General features: G+C 50.0%; 1 protein-coding gene across 1 annotated transcript; it reads right to left on the reverse strand.

Annotated features, from left to right (window-relative positions):
* Positions 1-544: 544 nt before the first annotated feature.
* On the reverse strand, positions 545-19,441 carry AUNIP (aurora kinase A and ninein interacting protein). The gene is made up of 4 exons (XM_075332333.1): positions 19,301-19,441; positions 10,718-10,862; positions 6,921-7,034; positions 545-2,791 (listed from the first exon to the last, which is right to left on the reverse strand). The coding sequence occupies exons 1-4, from the start codon at positions 19,391-19,393 to the stop codon at positions 2,253-2,255; spliced, it is 891 nt and encodes a 296-aa protein (XP_075188448.1). The 5' UTR covers positions 19,394-19,441; the 3' UTR covers positions 545-2,252.
* Between the last annotated feature and the right edge of the window lie 294 nt (positions 19,442-19,735).

Here is a 19,735-nt window from a genome sequence, read left to right on the forward strand (position 1 = left end):
CACCCAGTATACTAAGTGATACATCTCTGGAATCAGGGTCTCTTTCCCTACATTAGACTAGAAAAAGAGTGAACCCCGGCACACTGTATAGTACCCCAAAAGAAGACGGACAATAGTTCAAATCTCTTGATCAATTTTTTTCTTTATTATGAACATGTGCAAAAAAGTGCTGTACATTGGTAGAAAGTCCACCTAGAGACGTTTCGGCCTTAGGGTATGTGCGCACGTGTGCGTATTGCATGCAGTTACGCTGCGTTCTGCACCGCAGCGTAACTGCATGCGTCCTGCGTCCCCTGCACAGTCTATGGAGATTGTGCAGGAGCCGTGCGCACGTGGCATGTTAGAACGCAGCGATTCGGCTGCTTGCCGAATCGCTGCGTCCTAAGAAGTGACATGTCACTTCTTTCGTGAGTTCTGCATGCTGTCTATAGGGAGAGGCAGCATGCAGAGCGCACAAATCTGCCGGCACCATGCGCTTCAGAACGCAGCTTTTCAGCTGCGCTCTGGAGCGCACATTTTCAGTGCGGCGCAGAGCGCACACGTGCGCACATAGCCTTAGGCCTTCATCCAGTCGGACAATCTGACTGTGGTATATTTAACATGTGGAAAAATACATAAAAGAAACAATTGTCAGAAGGACAGACAATGCATATGGTTACAACAATAGTTGAGGCATGACACTATAGTGCAAGTTTAGAGGAGAAACAACACTTTCTTTCCCTACATTATGCTGCTCTCAGATGTAGTAGCAAAAACCTGGTGACAGATTCCCTTTAACCCCTTCAGCCCCCGGGCACTTTCCGTTTTTGCGTTTTTGTTTTTTGCTCCTTTTCTTCCGAGAGCCGTAACTTTTTTATTATTCCATAAATCTTGCCATATGAGGGCTTGTTTTTTGCGGGATGAGTTGTACTTTTAAATGAAACCATAGGTTTTACCATAAAGTGTACTGGAAAACAGCAAAAAAAATTCCAAGTGTGGAAAAACTGCAAAAAAAAGTGTGATCGCACAATAGTTTTTGGGATGTTTTATTCACAGTGTTCACTTTATGGTAAAACTGAGGTATCTATGTGATGCCTCAGGTCAGTGCGAGTTTGTAGACACCAAACATGTATGGGTTTACTTGTATCTAAGGGGTTAAAACAAATTCACAAGTTTGTCCAATAAAAGTGGCGCACGTTTTGCGCCATTTTCCGAAACACATAGAGTTCTTATTTTTTTGGATCTATGGCTCAGTGACTGCTTATTTTTTGCGTCTCGAGCTAACATTTTTAATGGTACCATTTTTGCGCAGATGCAAGGTTTTGATCGCCTGTTATTGCATTTTGCGTAAAACATGCGGTGACCAAAAAAACGTAATTTTGGCGTTTGGTAAACGGTGTAGTGGCAAAAAAATTCCAATCAGATTAATTGATTTTATATTTTGATAGATCGGGCATTTCTGAACACGGCGATACCAAATATGTGTATATTTATTTTTTAACCCTGTAATTTTCAATGGGGTGAAAGGGGGGTGATTTGAACTTTTTTTTTTTATTTTACTAGTCCCCCTAGGGGGCTATAGCGATCAGCAATCTGATCGCTGATCGCTATCTGCTGATCACAGCTACACAGCTGTAAACAGCAGAAATAGTCACTTTCTTTTTCCCTCTGCTCCCGGCCGAGGAAAAACGAAAGTGAAACTTTGTAGCTGCAGGCGTCATCACATGACCCTGTGCTACGATGGCAACCACCGATAGTCACATGATCACGCACGTGACTTCCGGTGGGGGCGGTGGTAAGTAAAAAACATGGCCGGGCGCATTTAGATCTTGCTGCCACATTTTGGCAGCAAGATTTAAGGGGTTAATGGCCGCAGGTGGAAGTGATTCCACCCGCAGCTAGCAGGCACACATGTCAGCTGTTGAAAACAGCTGATGTGTGCAGACCGCCGCCGCCTGCCCGCGGCAGGGGGCGGGGCTTAACGGGACACGATCCATGACGGATAGATCCATCCAAGGTCGTGAAGGGGTTAAAGACAAGCTGGCAGTTTAAAGTGTCGGTCTAGAACAACTCATCACCAAGAAGTGTTTGGATGCACCAGGTTCATAGCATTACAATGTTACAAGCAGGTCCTATCCTACCAATGCAGTTTTGCAGACAGATTTCCAGGGACATTTCATAGACCTGGTTTAGAATGAAAATACTTATGATCTTATGAAGGCATCTATTTTTAGTGTTTCATCAAGATGGAGCTGCAGGTCAGTGATTCCTGGTTAATGTTTTATAACCATATTTCCTTCAGAATCCTGTGTGAACATGTTTAGGGGCTCTTCATCACAGGCCGGTAGAGGTCCTTTCCTAGGACTTCTGGCATCCCAGGTGACGTTAGTTTTGTCCTGCAGTGGTGTAGATGAGAAGGTGCTCCTCGGTCGGTCACTCGGAAACCTGTGACAGATCACCCTGTTCCCTTGTGTATCCTGCGTGAAAAGCTGACTTTCACACTGACGTGGAAGAAACTGTTCTTCCTTCTTATAACCCTGAGGCGAGGTAGAAAGTAAAGGTTCAGACGCGTTATTCTGATATTTAGGCCTCACACTTGTGGCCCAATAGTTTGTAGAAGGCTTCAGAGAGGTCTCTTGTGATCTTGAAGCATGATGACCCGGTTTATGCAGCACACTGCTCCAGGTATCTATCTTTTGTCCTGAACTTTCATTGTTTTCTGTATTTCTTTGTATTTTACATGAAGAGCTGTTTTCCAGACTTTCAGCAGGTTCTTGATCGCTATAGGTTTGCTTCAAGCACGTGGAAGCTCCTGGAGGGCACAAAATACACACGTTACCATACAATGCTTGCCAAAAGGTTAGACTTTGTGATCACTTGGTCATTGTTGGGGAACTGAGTGAGGGGGGGAAATCAGTATGAGATTTTCTGAAAAAGGGGGAGTCCTGATTAAAGCCCCTCCATAAACATTAAAGGAACGATTGCTTGGCCAACATTTATCTCCACTGACTCCTCCAGACGTGGACAAGGCATTTCTGCATGCTCTACAAGTGACCTGCTACCAGACTCATCACAGCAGATTCCCTCTTAAAGAGCAGAAGGATCTGCTGTTGGCAATCCACTGTGCTGGATCCTTCTCTCTCCTGGCATGACCTGTCAGGAGGCCCCCCCATAGATATACTGTCAGCTGATCTCACAGACACTTGTGGGTTTAGTCTAAAGCTGGGTTCACACATAGCGACAGCGACGTTGCTGTTACGTCACCATTTTATGTGACGCAACAAGGACCTTGTAAGTCGCTGTTATGATCGCTGCTTAGCTGTCAAACACAGCAGAAGCAGCAGCGATCATAACGACACGCGTCGCTGTGCTACAGAGAGCAGGGAGCCGCGCACACTGCTTAACGCTGGCTCCCTGCACTCCTAGCTACAGTACACATCGGGTTAATTACCCGATGTGTACTAGAGCTACATGTGCAGAGAGCAGGGAGCCGGCACTGGCAGAGAGAGCTGATAACGAAGGTAAATATCGGGTACACAGGGAAAGGTCTTCCCTTGGTTACCCGATGTTTACCCTGGTTACAGCTTACCGCAGCTGCCAGATGCCGGCTCCTGCTCCCCGCTCGCTTCATTTCGTCGCTCTCTCGCTGTCACACAGCGATGTGTGCGTCACAGCGGGAGAGCGACGGCCAAAATATGAAGATGGACATTCAGCAAGGACCGGCAGACCTCACAGCAGGGGCCAGGTCGTTGCTGGATGTCACACACAGCGACAGGACGTCGCTGCAACGTCACAGAAAATGGTAACGTAGCAGCGACGTCGTTGTCGTCGTCGCTGTGTGTGACACCACCCTTACATGTATAATGGCCTTAAGTGGAGAAGAACTTTGAGAAAGCTTTTGTTATTACTATCGAGAAGGGCACCTCACTAATTACATTCAGCGAAGGTTAAAGTGAACCTGTCAGGTCCAATTTGTGCCCAGAACCACGAGCGGTTCTGGGTGCATATTGCTATTCCCTGCCTAACCATCCCTGCATCTGGTAGCATAGCTAATGGGATCTTAAGGGCTAGCACACATGGCGAGAAATATGAAGAGAGTGGAATGCGATTAAATAAAAAAAAAACAAAAAAAACACAACAACAAAAACAACAATTTGCATTCCACTCGGATCAATATTACTCTATGGGGTCGCTCCCATGAGCAATTTTTTTTTCTCAGCCCTAATCAGACCGAGAAAACAATCGCAGCATTCTGCGAGTGTAATGCGATCCTGTTTCACTCGCACCCATTCAAGTCCATGGGGCGAGAGAACCATCGCATTGCACTTGCATTACAGAGGAGTGCAATGCGATAAACACATCAGCCAGCAACGGAGGAGATGTGGAGGGGAGGGATTTATCTCCCTAGCGCCGGCCCTCCCCTCCGCAGCTGTGGCTTGATCGGAGCACAGTCGCATGACACTCTGCTATCGCTATGTTGCAAGCGTGAGCCGAGTATCATACCAGCACTCGCACTAATCCCCGTGTGGCCTCAGCCTTAAGGTCCAGTCACACTAAGCAACTTACCAGCGATCCCAACAACGATAGGGATCGCTGGTAAGTTGCTAGGAGGTTGCTGGTGAGCTGTCACACTGCGACGCTCCAGCGATCCCACCAGCAACCTGACCTGGCAGGGATCGCTGGAGCGTGGCTACACGAGTTGCTGGTGAGCTCACCAGCAACCAGTGACCAGCCCCCAGTCTCCTAGTTACAGCACACATCAGGTTAATTAACCCGATGTGTGCTGCAGCTAAATGTGCACAGAGCAGGGAGCAGCGCACAATGCTTAGCGCTGGCTCCTTGCTCTCCTAGTTACAGCACACATCGGGTTAATTGCCTGATGTGTGCTGCAGCTAAATGTGCACAGAGCAGGGAGCAGCGCACAATGCTTAGTGCTGGCTCCTTGCTCTCCTAGTTACAGCACACATCGGGTTAATTACCTGATGTGTGCTGCAGCTACATGTGCACAGAGCTGGAGCCGGCAGCACAGGCAGTGAGAGCGGAGGAGGCTGGTATCAAAGGTAAATATCGGGTAACCAAGGACAGGGCTTCTTGGTTACCCGATGTTTACATTAGTTACCAGCCTCAGCAGAAGCTGGCTCCCTGCTCACTGCACATTAGTTGTTGCTGTCTCGCTGTCACACACAGCGATCTGTGCTTCACAGCGGGACAGCAACAACTAAAAAATGGCCCAGGACATTCAGCAACAACCAACGACCTCACAGCAGGGGCCAGGTTGTTGCTGGATGTCACACACAGCAACATCGCTAGCAACGTCACAAAAGTTGTTCGTTACCAGCGATGTTGCTAGCGATGTTGCTTAGTGTGACGGGGCCTTTAGAAAAAGCATTTCTAGAGATCTTTTATTGTATGCTAATGAGAGCGGGGATTAATCCCAAGGGCGTTGCTGCCCATACTAGTCGGCCCCATTAGCAGACCCCTGTGGGCGTACTAACATGCTAATGATTGTGCAGAGTCAGAGAATGATCTCACTCACCTCTCCGCTGCCATCACCGCCCAGACACTGGATTTCGGCTCAGTGCGAATGACTGCGGAGTTTTGGTCATGTGCACTACTTCAGTTTGAAGCCTGGACGCGTACACCCAGCTTCATACTGCACATGACAAACTCCGGGGTCATACGCACTGAGCCGAAATCCAGCCTCGGACGCGATGACAGCGGGAGAGGCGAGTGAGATCATCCTCTCACGCTGCGCATTTATTAGCACTCCCACCAGCATAGCAAGGGAAGCAACGCCCGTGGGACTAGTCCCCGCGCTCATTAGCATCCAATAAAAGATCTTTAGAAATGATTTTTTCTAAAGATCTCTTTATCTATGCTAGTGTATACAGGGATGGTTAGGCAGGGATCAGCAATATGCACCCAGAACTGCTTGTGGTTCTGGGTGCATATTGCACCTGACAGGTTCCCTTTAATGGTAGATTACTGATTGAGGTAAAAAGCCACAAGTGACATGTTATGCCAGACTTAGGCTATGTGCGCACTGGGAAATGAAATTTCCTTGCGTAAATTCCGCAGGCTCACAAAGATGTTATCACCTGCGGAAAAAATCCGCACCAAATTCCGCACCAAAATCCGCATGCGGATTGTCGCGTTTTGTTGCGGATTTGTTGCGGAATTGGTGCGTTTTTTCCGCAAGCTGTTCCCTGCGTGATTTTTACATTAGATTAGGGAAAACCCGCAGCTACCTGCGGAAAAGAAGTGACATGCACTTGTTTTTGCTGCGGGATTTCCGCAGCAAAACATGCAGCTGTCAAAATCCGCATAGTGCGCACAGGATTTTTTTTTCTCCATAGGATTTGCTGGTGAATCACTGCAGAGATGTTATGAACATTTTCTGCAGCGAAACATGCAGCAAAGCCGCGGAAAATCCGCGGCAAAATCTGGTAAGTGCGCACATAGCCTTAAAGTTTGGGGCGTTTTCTGCACTTGTTCTTTAGACTTAAAATCTACCAAGCCACATGTCTTTTTTCACCATAGATTTTAGTAGAAAAAAAAAAAAATCTAAAATTGTGTATGACATGGCAATGTAAACTCTGACAATGATCAAATTCCCACTCGCACACAAGTAACATCTAGACTTTAAGTCTAAAAACACTAACTAAGCCCTAAAAAGAAAAACTAAAAAGCAACAACATGCTATAGGTATAAGCAATATATTGCTTCCATCTATATTAGCACAGCGTGCTGCTCTGGTTTGTAGGGTCCGTGGGCTCCTTTAGAGGTCATTTGTGTCTCTCATGAGATGGATGCAGAAATGGTGTCATTTTTTATTATTCTGATTCTATGAGGTGTGAACAAAGCTCAAGAAAGATTCTTCTTGCTCTCAAATCTCTTAACTGCATAGCGATGATTAGTAAAAGAGGACAATGGCCACGTACCAGTGGGCCACGGTTTCATCTCATTTGGTGCTTCTTGTGCATTTCTTTCCTCACACTCCAGAGGGATTTCTTGCGTCATGGTATCAGTAATACAAGGCTGTTCGTTCCTATGGTCTGAAAAAAAATACAAAATATTTGTAAAGAAAATATTTTCATTTACTTAAGAAATTGAAAATAATGTTTATTTGTACATGTAGGGGAAGGGAATGCCATCATCCTTATGTATAATACATGGCCGAAAGTGTTGGCACCCTTGACATTGTTCCAGAACAAAGTATTTCTCCCAGAAAATTATTGCAATTACACGTTTTGCTATACACGTTTATTTCCTTTGTGTGTGTTGGAACGACACAAAAATAGGACGCAAAAAAAGGCTACCATATTTTTTGTTTTATAAGACACCGGATTATAAGATGCACCCCAAATTTACAGATGAAAAAAAAAAAAAAAAAAAAAGGTAAAGGGGTCCGTCTTATACTCCAGTATTGTCTTACCGGAGGGGGGCGGCAGCGGTGGTGGAGTGGCGTTACAGGAGGCAGGGGCGGTGCTGGTGGGGTCTGTGCTGGCAGCAGAAGCTGCGGCGGCTATGTGGAGCAGGCCGGTGCGACAGTTGTCCCAGATGCTCTGTTGGTGTTCTGGGCTTCAAAGAAATGGCCAAGAGCTACACCTGCACATGCGTTGACTCTGAGGCAGGCCAGAGCATATGGGACACCCGCCGCACAGCCACAGCAGCCTGCCGGCACAGGGAGGCAGCTGACTGGCCACACAGACAACCCCACGCGCCAATTTTCCACCTCCCGGTAAGCTATATTCAGATTTTAAGATGCACCCCTCATTTTCCTCCCAAATTTTTGGGAGGAAAACTGCATCTTATAATCCAAAAAAAAAAAAAAAAAAAAAAATACGGTAATTGGACATAATTTCACATAAAACTCCAACCCAGACACTATTGTTTGCACCTTTCCAAAATTGTGGGTAAACAACTTGATTTCAAGCATGTGATGCTCGTTTAAACTCATCTGTGGCAAGTAACAGGTGTGGGCAATATGAAAATCACACCTGACACCAGGTACAAATGGGAGAAATTGACAATCTTTACATTATGTGTCTGTGTGTTCCACACCAAGCATGGAGAACAAAAAGAGAAGGAGAACTGTCTGAGGACTTGAGAAACAAAATTGTTGAAATAAAAAATGTAAACAATCTGAAGGTTACAAGTCCATCTTCAGAGATCTTATTGTTACTTTGTCCACAGTGCACAACATAAATCAAGAAGATTACAACCCATGGCACTATACCTAATCTCCCTGTATGAGGACGGCGGAGAAAAATTGATGAAAGTTTGCAAAGCAGAATAGTCTGGATAGTGGACACAGTAAAGTTCCAATGACATTCAAGCTGTCCTGCAGGCTCAGGGTTGTATCAGCACGAACTAACCATCCACACTTGAATGAAGCGCTATGGCACGAGGCACGGGACAACCCCACTGCTGACAGACATAAAAAGCTAGACTGCAGCTTGCCAAAATTCTTCTGGGAGAGAGTCTTTTGGACAGATGAGATTAAGGCTGGAGTCACACTTGGGGGATCGAATCACCCAGATTGGCTGGCGGATCTCCTTCATGTATTTCTATGCAGCTAATATGCTGCAATCAGGACAAACACCAGCTGGTCCGGAATGAGGCCTAATAAGACAAGAACACAGTACTTACAGTCAAATACGGTGGAGGGTCAAAGATGTTTTTGGGTTGTCTTGCTGCCTCTGGCACTGAATGCAAAACATCAAGAGATCTGTGATTCAAAATCTTTTGATAATATTCACTGTAATGCCCAGTGTCAGAAAGCAGGGTGTGCTTCCTAGGTCATGGGTCTTCCATCAGGACAGTGACCCCAAACACACTTCAAGAAGAACCCAGAAATGGATGGAAACAAAGCGCTGGATATTTCTGAAGTGGCAGCAATAAGTCCAGATCTAAATCCCACTGAACACCTGTGGAAAGATCATAAAATTGCTTTTGGGAGAAGGCACCCTACATATATGAGAGACAGCGCAGAGCAGTTTGCAAAAGAAGAGTGGTCCAAAATTCCAGATGACATCTGCAAGAAGCTTGGTGATGGTTATAGAAAATGATTGATTGCAGATATTTATTCCAAAGGAGGTGCAACCAAATATTAAAGTTGAGGGGTCAACAATTTTGTCCAGCTCATTTTTGAGGGTTTTTTTGTGGGAAATTCTGTCCAATTTGTCTTGTTTTTCTCATTTTTTTGTGTTGTTCCAGTACACACAAAAGGAAATAAACGTGTCAATTGCAATATTTTTCAACCACTTACCGTATTTTTCGGACCATAAGACGCACCCTGGTTTTAGAGGAGGAAACTAGGAAAATAAAATTTTAAGCAAAAAATGTGGTCATAACACACTTATGGGGCGAGGATCTGCTGCTGACAATGTTATGGGGGTAATGTGCCCAAATTCTCTAATAAAAGGTACCCCATCCTGGTAATGATCCTCCTGCCTTGTATATACAGTATATGTCCCTCATCCTGGTATAGCCCCCATCCTGCTATATACCGTCATCCTGGCATATGGCCGCATCCTGCTATATGCTGGCATATACCCCCATCCTGCTCATGATATACCCCCATCCTGCTCATGATATACCCCCATCCTGCTCATGATATACCCCCATCCTGCTCATAATATACCCCCATCCTGCTCATAATATACCCCCATCCTGCTCATAATATACCCCCATCCTGCTCATAATATACCCCCATCCTGCTCATAATATACCCCCATCCTGCTCATAATATACCCCCATCCTGCTCATAATATACCCCCATCCTGCTCATAATATACCCCCATCCTGCTCATAATATACCCCCATCCTGCTATACGTCCCGCATCCTGTGGCACATAAAAAAAATAAAATGTTTATACTCACCTTACCTCACCTCCCTGCAGCATCGCTCCTCCTCCATCTGTGTCAGCAGCAGCGCTGGAGTGTGGCACCGGCCACGATCCCTGCAGCACCGCTCCTCCTCATGTCTATGCCAGCAGCAGCAGCGCTGGACTGTGGAGCCGGCTACGCTCCCTGCAGCACCGCGATGCCCTCCTGTATGTAGCGCCAGCTGCTGCAAGTGGACACATGCGCAGTGATGATGTCATCGCTGTGCGCATCGCTAGTTTCCACACAGCCGCCGCCGGCACAGACAGGAGGAGATCGCGGTGCTGCAGGGATCGTGGCCGGTGAGTTATACTGATTCACTGCACCCCACGCTGATGATGATGTGGGGGGGGGCAGTGAATATAGCCACAAATGATCACTCCAGGCTGTAGTTGCCAGGGGTGATCATGCGGGCAGGCTGTTAATATGTGCGCATTTCCCTCCCATCACCCCGCCCACCTGTCAGCATCGGCTTCAGCGCTAAGATGATGGGCGGGATGATGGGCGTGCATATTAAATGAGTGGGTCCACATGGTCACGGTGCTGCTACAGCCTGCTCACACCGCCGATGACTCGCTCCACCGCAGCACCCTCATTCCCCGCAACACCACATTCAGACTATAAGACGCACCCCCCCCCCACTTTCCCCCAACATTTGAAGGAAAAAAAGTGCGTCTTATAGTCCGAAAAATACGGTAATTTGTTGTATATGAGAACTGGATATTTCACAACAACATATAAAAATAAACGAGCAATATGCAACCCCATGAAGAAGTAAACATGGAGTGTGATTCAGAGAACTTTACTGTCATCCTTACACCGGAATACATTGCTATGACCTAAGCCTTACCAGCCGGGGAGAAGAAGGAATACATGGACGTCTGCTTGGTGCAGAGCTGAGGGGATTTTATTTCTGCGCACTCATCCAGCATAGACTCCGTACATTGTTTTCTTGGCAGCTGATTGAATCTTGAGGATGTGCAGGGAAACACGGTCTAAAAATGGAAATGAAGGGAATTTTGTTTACTTACCGTAAATTCCTTTTCTTCTAGCTCCAATTGGGAGACCCAGACAATTGGGTGTATAGCTTCTGCCTCCGGAGGCCACACAAAGTATTACACTTAAAAGTGTAAAGCCCCTCCCCTTCTGCCTATACACCCCCCCGTGCATCACGGGCTCCTCAGTTTTGGTGCAAAAGCAGGAAGGAGGAAACTTATAAATTGGTCTAAAGTAAATTCAATCCGAAGGAAGTTCGGAAAACTGAAAACCATTCAACATGAACAACATGTGTACACAAAGAACAACAGCCCGAAGGGAACAGGGCGGGTGCTGGGTCTCCCAATTGGAGCTAGAAGAAAAGGAATTTACTGTAAGTAAACAAAATTCCCTTCTTTGTCGCTCCATTGGGAGACCCAGACAATTGGGACGTCCAAAAGCAGTCCCTGGGTGGGTAAAATAATACCTCGTAATAGAGCCGTAAAACGGCCCCTTCCTACAGGTGGGCAACCGCCGCCTGAAGGACTCGCCTACCTAGGCTGGCATCTGCCGAAGCATAGGTATGCACCTGATAGTGTTTCGTGAAAGTGTGCAGGCTCGACCAGGTAGCCGCCTGACATCTGCTGAGCCGTAGCCTGGTGCCGCAAAGCCCAGGACGCACCCACGGCTCTGGTAGAATGGGCCCTCAGCCCTGAGGGAACCGGAAGCCCAGAAGAACGGTAGGCTTCGAGAATTGGTTCCTTGATCCACCGAGCCAGGGTTGATTTGGAAGCCTGTGACCCTTTACGCTGGCCAGCGACAAGGACAAAGAGTGCATCCGAGCGGCGCAGGGGCGCCATACGAGAAATGTAGAGTCTGAGTGCTCTCACCAGATCTAACAAGTGCAAATCCTTTTCACATTGGTGAACTGGATGTGGACAAAAAGAAGGTAAAGAGATATCCTGATTGAGATGAAAGGGGGATACCACCTTAGGGAGAAATTCCGGAACCGGACGCAGAACCACCTTGTCCTGGTGAAACACCAGGAAAGGAGCTTTGCATGACAGCGCTGCTAGCTCAGACACTCTCCGAAGTGATGTGACTGCTACTAGGAAGACCACTTTCTGCGAAAGGCGTGAACGAGAAATCTCCTTCATTGGCTCGAAGGGTGGTTTCTGAAGAGCCATCAGCACCCTGTTCAGATCCCAGGGTTCTAACGGACGCTTGTAAGGAGGGACTATGTGACAAACCCCCTGCAGGAACGTGCGTACCTTTGGAAGTCTGGCTAGGCGCTTCTGAAAAAACACAGAGAGCGCTGAGACTTGTCCCTTAAGGGAGCCGAGCGACAAACCCTTTTCCAATCCGGATAAAGGAAGGAAAGAAAAGTGGGCAAGGCAAATGGCCAGGGAGTAAAACCCTGATCAGAGCACCAGGATAAGAAGATCCTCCACGTCCTGTGGTAGATCTTGGCGGACGTTGGTTTCCTGGCCTGTCTCATAGTGGCAATGACCTCTTGAGATAACCCTGAAGACGCTAGGATCCAGGACTCAATGGCCACACAGTCAGGTTGAGGGCCGCAGAATTCAGATGGAAAAACGGCCCTTGAGACAGCAAGTCTGGTCGGTCTGGTAGTGCCCACGGTTGGCCCACCGTGAGATGCCACAGATCCGGGTACCACGACCTCCTCGGCCAGTCTGGAGCGACGAGGATGGCGCGGCGGCAGTCGGACCTGATCTTGCATAACACTCTGGGCAACAGTGCCAGAGGAGGAAACACATAAGGCAGTTGAAACTGCGACCAATCCTGAACTAATGCGTCTGCCGCCAGAGCTCTGTGATCTTGAGACCGTGCCATGAATGCCGGGACTTTGTTGTTGTGCCGGGACGCCATTAGGTCGACGTCCGGCATCCCCCAGCGGCAACAGATCTCTTGAAACACGTCCGGGTGAAGGGACCATTCCCCTGTGTCCATGCCCTGGCGACTGAGAAAGTCTGCTTCCCAGTTTTCTACGCCCGGGATGTGAACTGCGGATATGGTGGATGCTGTCGCTTCCACCCACAGCAGAATCCGCCGGACTTCCTGGAAGGCTTGCCGACTGCGTGTTCCGCCCTGGTGGTTGATGTATGCCACCGCTGTGGAGTTGTCCGACTGAATTCGGATCTGTTTGCCTTCCAGCCACGGCTGGAACGCCTTTAGGGCAAGATACACTGCCCTTATCTCCAGAACATTGATCTGAAGGGAGGACTCTGGCTGAGTCCAGGTACCCTGGGCCCTGTGGTGGAGAAAGACCGCTCCCCACCCTGACAGACTCGCGTCCGTCGTGACCACCGCCCAGGATGGGGGTAGGAAGGATTTCCCCTTCGACAATGAAGTGGGAAGAAGCCACCACCGAAGGGAGGCTTTGGCTGCCTGAGAAAGGGAGACGTTCCTGTCGAGGGACGTCGACTTCCTGTCCCACTTGCGGAGAATGTCCCATTGAAGTGGACGCAGATGAAACTGCGCAAAGGGAACTGCCTCCATTGCTGCCACCATCTTCCCTAGGAAGTGCATGAGGCGCCTCAAGGGGTGTGACTGGCCTTGAAGAAGAGATTGCACCCCTGTCTGTAGTGAACGCTGTTTGTCCAGCGGAAGCTTCACTATCGCTGAGAGAGTATGAAACTCCATGCCGAGATATGTCAGTGATTGGGCCGGTGTCAGATTTGACTTTGGGAAATTGATGATCCACCCGAATCTCTGGAGAGTCTCCAGAGCAATGTCCAGGCTGTGTTGGCATGCCACTCGAGAGGGTGCCTTGACAAGCAGATCGTCTAAGTAAGGGATCACCGAGTGTCCCTGAGAGTGTAGGACTGCTACCACTGTTGCCATGACCTTGGTGAAGACCCGTGGTGCTGTCGCCAGGCCGAAAGGCAGTGCCACGAACTGAAGGTGTTCGTCCCCTATGGCGAAACGCAGGAAGCGCTGATGCTCTGGTGCAATCGGTACGTGGAGATAAGCATCTTTGATGTCGATTGATGCTAGGAAATCTCCTTGGGACATTGAGGCGATGACGGAGCGGAGCGATTCCATCCGGAACCGCCTGGTTTTTACGTGTTTGTTGAGCAGTTTTAGGTCCAGAACAGGACGGAAAGATCCGTCCTTTTTTGGCACCACAAACAAGTTGGAGTAAAAACCGTGACCCTGTTGCTGAAGAGGAACAGGGATCACCACTCCTTCTGCCTTCAGAGTGCACACCGCCTGAAGAAGAGCATCGGCTCGCTCGGGAGGCGGAGATGTTCTGAAGAATCGAGTCAGAGGACGAGAGCTGAACTCTATCCTGTAACCGTGAGACAGAATGTCTCTCACCCAACGGTCTTGTACTTGTGGCAGCCAGGCGTCGCAAAAGCGGGAGAGCCTGCCACCGACCGAGGATGCGGTGTGAAGAGGCCGAAAGTCATGAGGAGGCCGCTTTGGGAGCGGTTCCTCCGGCGGTCTTTTTAGGACGTGACTTAGACCGCCATGAACCGGAGTTCGTCTGACCCTTCTGTGGCCTGTTGGACGAGGAGAATTGAGACCTGCCCGCGGGCCGAAAGGACCGAAACCTCGATTGTACCTTCCGTTGTTGAGGTCTATTTGGTTTGGACTGGGGTAAGGACGAGTCCTTTCCCTTGGATTGTTTAATGATTTCATCCAATCGCTCACCAAACAGGCGGTCGCCAGAAAATGGCAAACCGGTTAAGAATTTTTTGGAAGCAGAGTCTGCCTTCCATTCACGTAGCCACATGGCCCTGCGGACTGCCACCGAATTGGCGGATGCTACCGCCGTACGGCTCGCAGAGTCCAGGACAGCATTAATGGCGTAGGACGCAAACGCCGACGCCTGAGAGGTTAAGGACACCACCTGCGGAGCAGAGGCACATGTGACTGCATTAATCTGCGAGTGACAAGCTGAGATAGCTTGGAGTGCCCATACGGCTGCGAATGCCGGAGCAAAGGACGCGCCGATAGCCTCATAGACGGATTTCAACCAGAGCTCCATCTGTCTGTCAGTGGCATCTTTGAGTGAAGCCCCATCTTCCACTGCAACTATGGATCTAGCCGCCAGTCTGGAGACTGGAGGATCCACCTTGGGACACTGAGCCCAACCCTTGACAACGTCAGGGGGGAAGGGATAACATATGTCCTTAAGGCGCTTAGAAAAGCGCTTATCTGGACAAGCTCGGTGTTTCTGGACTGCCTCTCTGAAGTCGGAGTGATCCAGAAACGTACTCATTGTACGCTTGGGAAACCTAAAACGGAATTTCTCCTGCTGAGAAGCTGACTCCTCAATTGGAGGAGCTGGGGGAGAAAGATCCAACACCTGATTGATGGTCGCTATAAGGTCATTCACTATGGCGTCTCCTTCTGGTGTATCTAGGTTGAGAGCGGCTTCAGGATCAGAATCCTGATCTGCCACCTCCGCTTCATCCTCTAGAGAGTCCTCCTGCTGAGACCCTGAGCAGTGTGATGAAGTCGAGGGAAGCTCCCAGCGAGCCCGCTTAGGCGGTCTGGGACTGCGGTCTGTGTCAGAGACCTCACCTTGGGACCTATGAGTCACCCCAGGAGCACTTTGCTGCTCCAACCGAGGGGGGCCTGGGGTCAATGATTCAACAGTGCCCGGGGCCTGTGTTACCAGCCTGGACTGCAAGGCTTCTAGTATCTTAGCAGACCATTTATCCATAGTCTCAGAAAGTTTGTCAGCGAATACTGCAAACTCCGTCCCTGTCACCTGGACAGTGGTAGCAGGTGGTTCCACTTGGGCCACCAGTGGCAGAGGCTCCGGCTGAGTAAGTGCCACAGGGGCCGAGCATTGCACACAATGAGGGTAGGTGGAACCTGCCGGTAGTATAGCCGCACATGAGGTACAGGTTGCAAAGTAAGCCTGTGCTTTGGCACCCTTGCTTTTTGCGGACGACATGCTGTTGTCTCCTCTGAGTACAATCCGGGAGGGTATATAGCCAAAAACCAACAGTGCGACCGTACAGAGTAAATGTATAGCATATAAGCATATATATATATACACACTTCGGCACCCAGGGGGGCCAGCACCTAGAAACAGGTGCCGCTTACCGACCGCCCAAAGCGGTTGTGTGACCACCAGATTCCCTGCCTGGGCCTCCCAGAGTCGTGTTGTCTCTCCTCTCCAGCTTCAGAAGTGCTGACAGGAATGGCTGCCGGCGTTCTGTGAGGAGGAGGGTGCCGTGGGCGTGCCCTAGAAAGTGCGGGAATCTGGTGCCCCACGGTGCTCAGTGAGGGGGGAGGAGGATACAAAGTATGCTCCAGCCCTCAGCGCTGACGTCCAGTGCAGCGTCCCTCCCTTCCCCTGACTGGCAGGCCCGGGGGCGGGAATATGCGGTACTAGGCCGCAAAAGCCGGGGACTAAAGTTATAAGCGCGGCCGGCAAACAAGCGCGGTCAGCGCGGTAGTCCCGGCGTACTAACACACCCAGCAGTGCTGCAGCGTGTATGACACAAGCGCTCCATGCGCCGTCCCCAAGGGGACACAGAGTACCTCACAGTAGCAGGGCCTTGTCCCTGACGATACCCGGCTCCTGTCCAGCAGATTCCCCAGGGGCTGCGGAGGGAGCACGGTCCCAGTGCCTGGAGACCGATTAGGATCCCACTTCACCCAGAGCCCTTAAGGGATGGGGAAGGAAAACAGCATGTGGCTCCTGCCTATGTACCCGCAATGGGTACCTCAACCTTAACAGCACCGCCGACCAGAGTGGGGTGAGAAGGGAGCATGCTGGGGGCCCTGTTATGGGCCCTCTTTTCTTCCATCCGATATCGTCAGCAGCTGCTGCTGACTAAATTGTGGAGCTACGCGTGCATGTGTGCCTCCTTCGCACAAAGCATAAAAACTGAGGAGCCCGTGATGCACGGGGGGGGTGTATAGGCAGAAGGGGAGGGGCTTTACACTTTTAAGTGTAATACTTTGTGTGGCCTCCGGAGGCAGAAGCTATACACCCAATTGTCTGGGTCTCCCAATGGAGCGACAAAGAAAGGAATGTTATCTTTAAAACTCAAGAATTGTCCCTCCTCCATATACAAACTAAGGAGCTCACATTTGATACTACCCATATTGCATGTCACCCACCCCCACACACCAAGATGTAGGGGTACCGGCATACATGTATTATCGGGGACCGTAAAAGTGTGGACGTGACCGCCCGAGCTTAATTAACATTAATTCTTAAGTCCATATAGGCAAGGAGTTATAATAGAAGTGGCGGTCTGGAGATAAGACCCTCATACAGGGGAGAGGGGGGGGGGGGGAGAAAGATGCTCCCCCTTTCATTATCATATCGGCATACTTGTGGCTTAACTGGTGGGTGTAATACCTGTAATGGTGGGCGTGGGCCGAGAGGCAGTCCGTATCAGACCATGCCTACCAAATATGCCGCTTACCCCCAGACCCCTGTCAGGCCATGCCTACACAGACCCCCACTTCTATTGTAACCATCTCCATGCCTACGTGGACTTAATAATTAATGTTAACCAAGTTTGGACGGTGATGCCCACCATCTCATCTCCCACCCCACTAACTGACATTCCCGATAATACAAGTATGCCGGGGTGCCAGTGGGTTCCTATGGAAACTGGGGGCCATCTTATTTGGTTCTATGTGAAGCCCAGAGAAATTTGTGGTCTATGCTAGAGGAACAACAAGTTTGGTATTACTGAAATGGTACTTCCATGAAGAGACATTCTTACCACAGTGAACACGGTACAAATTAAACCCCCAAATAATGGAGAAGTCGCAGTTTCTCTCACTTGGCGTCCCCCCCCCCCCCTCTTCATTCGCAAATACAACTCATTCCACAAAAAAAGAGGGGGGTACAGATGGCCGTCAGCAGCATGCTCTCTCTGCCACAATTCTACCCCAAAATTAGCCTTGTCCCCCTATACACTGCACATCTGCCTCTCATATTATATGTTGGTGGGCACCACGGTATTACAATGCATCAAACTACGATTCCCGTAGAGCACAACCCCCTCCTCCTAATGTCTCATTACCTGCAGGGACCTCTTACCTCCCCCCCCCCACTCCCCTAATGTCTCCTTACCTCAGGGACCTCTTATTCCCCCCCCCCCCTCCTGCTAATGTCTCCTTACCTGCAGGGACCTCTTATCCCCCCCCCCTCCTCCTAATGTCTCCTTACCTGCAGGGACCTCTTATCCCCCCCCACCTCATCCTAATGTCTCCTTACCTGCAGGGACCTCTTATCCCCCCCCACCTCCTCCTAATGTCTCCTTACCTGCAGGGACCTCTTATTCCCCCCCCCCCCTCCTCCTAATGTCTCCTTACCTGCAGGGACCTCTTATTCCCCCCCCCCCCTCCTCCTAATGTCTCCTTACCTGCAGGGACCTCTTATCCCCCCCCCTCCTCCTAATGTCTCCTTACCTGCAGGGACCTCTTATCCCCCCCCCTCCTCCTAATGTCTCCTTACCTGCAGGGACCTCTTATCCCCCCCCACTCCTCCTAATGTCTCCTTACCTGCAGGGACCTCTTATTCCCCCCCCCCCTCCTCCTAATGTCTCTTTACCTGCAGGGACCTCTTATTCCCCCCCCCTCCTCCTAATGTCTCTTTACCTGCAGGGACCTCTTATTCCCCCCCCCTCCTCCTAATGTCTCTTTACCTGCAGGGACCTCTTATTCCCCCCCCCTCCTCCTAATGTCTCTTTACCTGCAGGGACCTCTTATTCCCCCCCCCCTCCTCCTAATGTCTCTTTACCTGCAGGGACCTCTTATTCCCCCCCCCCTCCTCCTAATGTCTCCTCACCTCAGGGACCTCTTATTCCCCCCCCCCCTCCTCCTAATGTCTCCTTACCTGCAGGGACCTCTTATTCCCCCCCCCCTCCTCCTAATGTCTCCTTACCTGCAGGGACCTCTTATTCCCCCCCCCTCCTCCTAATGTCTCCTTACCTGCAGGGACCTCTTATTCCCCCCCCCCTCCTCCTAATGTCTCCTTACCTGCAGGGACCTCTTATCCCCCCCCCCCCCCCTCCTCCTAATGTCTCTTTACCTGCAGGGACCTCTTATTCCCCCCCCCTCCTCCTAATGTCTCCTTACCTGCAGGGACCTCTTATCCCCCCCCCCCCTCCTCCTAATGTCTCTTTACCTGCAGGGACCTCTTATTCCCCCCCCCTCCTCCTAATGTCTCTTTACCTGCAGGGACCTCTTATTCCCCCCCCCTCCTCCTAATGTCTCCTCACCTCAGGGACCTCTTATTCCCCCCCCCCCCCTCCTCCTAATGTCTTCTTATCTGCAGGGACCTCTTTTCCCCCCTCCTGCTAATGTCTCCTCACCTCAGGGACCTCTTCCCCCCCCCCCCCCTCCTGCTAATGTCTTCTTATCTGCAGGGACCTCTTCCCCCCCCCTCTTCCTAATGTCTCCTCACCTCAGGGACCTCTTTTCCCCCCTCCTGCTAATGTCTCCTTACCTGGAGGGACTTCTTTTTCAGCTGTGACGCGTCTAACCAGACTCCGCACTCTTCTGGCTGCGGCAGCGCACGGACACGTTTTTTGCTCTTCATTCCCGAGCTGTACAGCGGTGCAGACTGAGACTAGCCTGTCTGCCGCTGTGTAGACTTCACTTTCTAATTTCCCGCGGAGGGGGCTTAGTGAGGGGTCCTGATAATAAGGTGTCCTGCGCGCTGCCTGTACTCGGGAAGGTTGCAGTGTCTTGCGCACTGCCTGTACTTGGGAAAGTGTGAGTGTCTTCAGCACTGCCTGTACTCGGGAAGGTGACACTGAAGTGCGCACTTGTACTCGCGGAGCTTCATCCATGGACGTACATGTAGCAGCCTGCTGTGTGTTCAGTACTGGAGCGTGATAGGGAGTCCACCAATGTTTAAGCAAAAGTGCGACACACGGGG

This window comes from Anomaloglossus baeobatrachus, unplaced genomic scaffold, assembly GCF_048569485.1.
Source record: "Anomaloglossus baeobatrachus isolate aAnoBae1 unplaced genomic scaffold, aAnoBae1.hap1 Scaffold_2952, whole genome shotgun sequence".
NCBI classification, from domain to species: Eukaryota; Metazoa; Chordata; class Amphibia; order Anura; family Aromobatidae; genus Anomaloglossus; species Anomaloglossus baeobatrachus.

Coding starts and splice junctions, on each gene's coding strand:
- AUNIP (XM_075332333.1), bottom strand. CDS start 19,393: ATGAAGAGCAAAAAACGTGTCCGTGCGCTGCCGCAGCCAGAAGAGTGC. Junction 10,863..19,300: donor TGAAAAAGAAGTCCCTCCAG/GTAAGGAGACAT, acceptor TTCCATTTTTAG/ACCGTGTTTCCCTGCACATC. Junction 2,792..6,920: donor GATGAAACCGTGGCCCACTG/GTACGTGGCCAT, acceptor TGTGCCCTCCAG/GAGCTTCCACGTGCTTGAAG.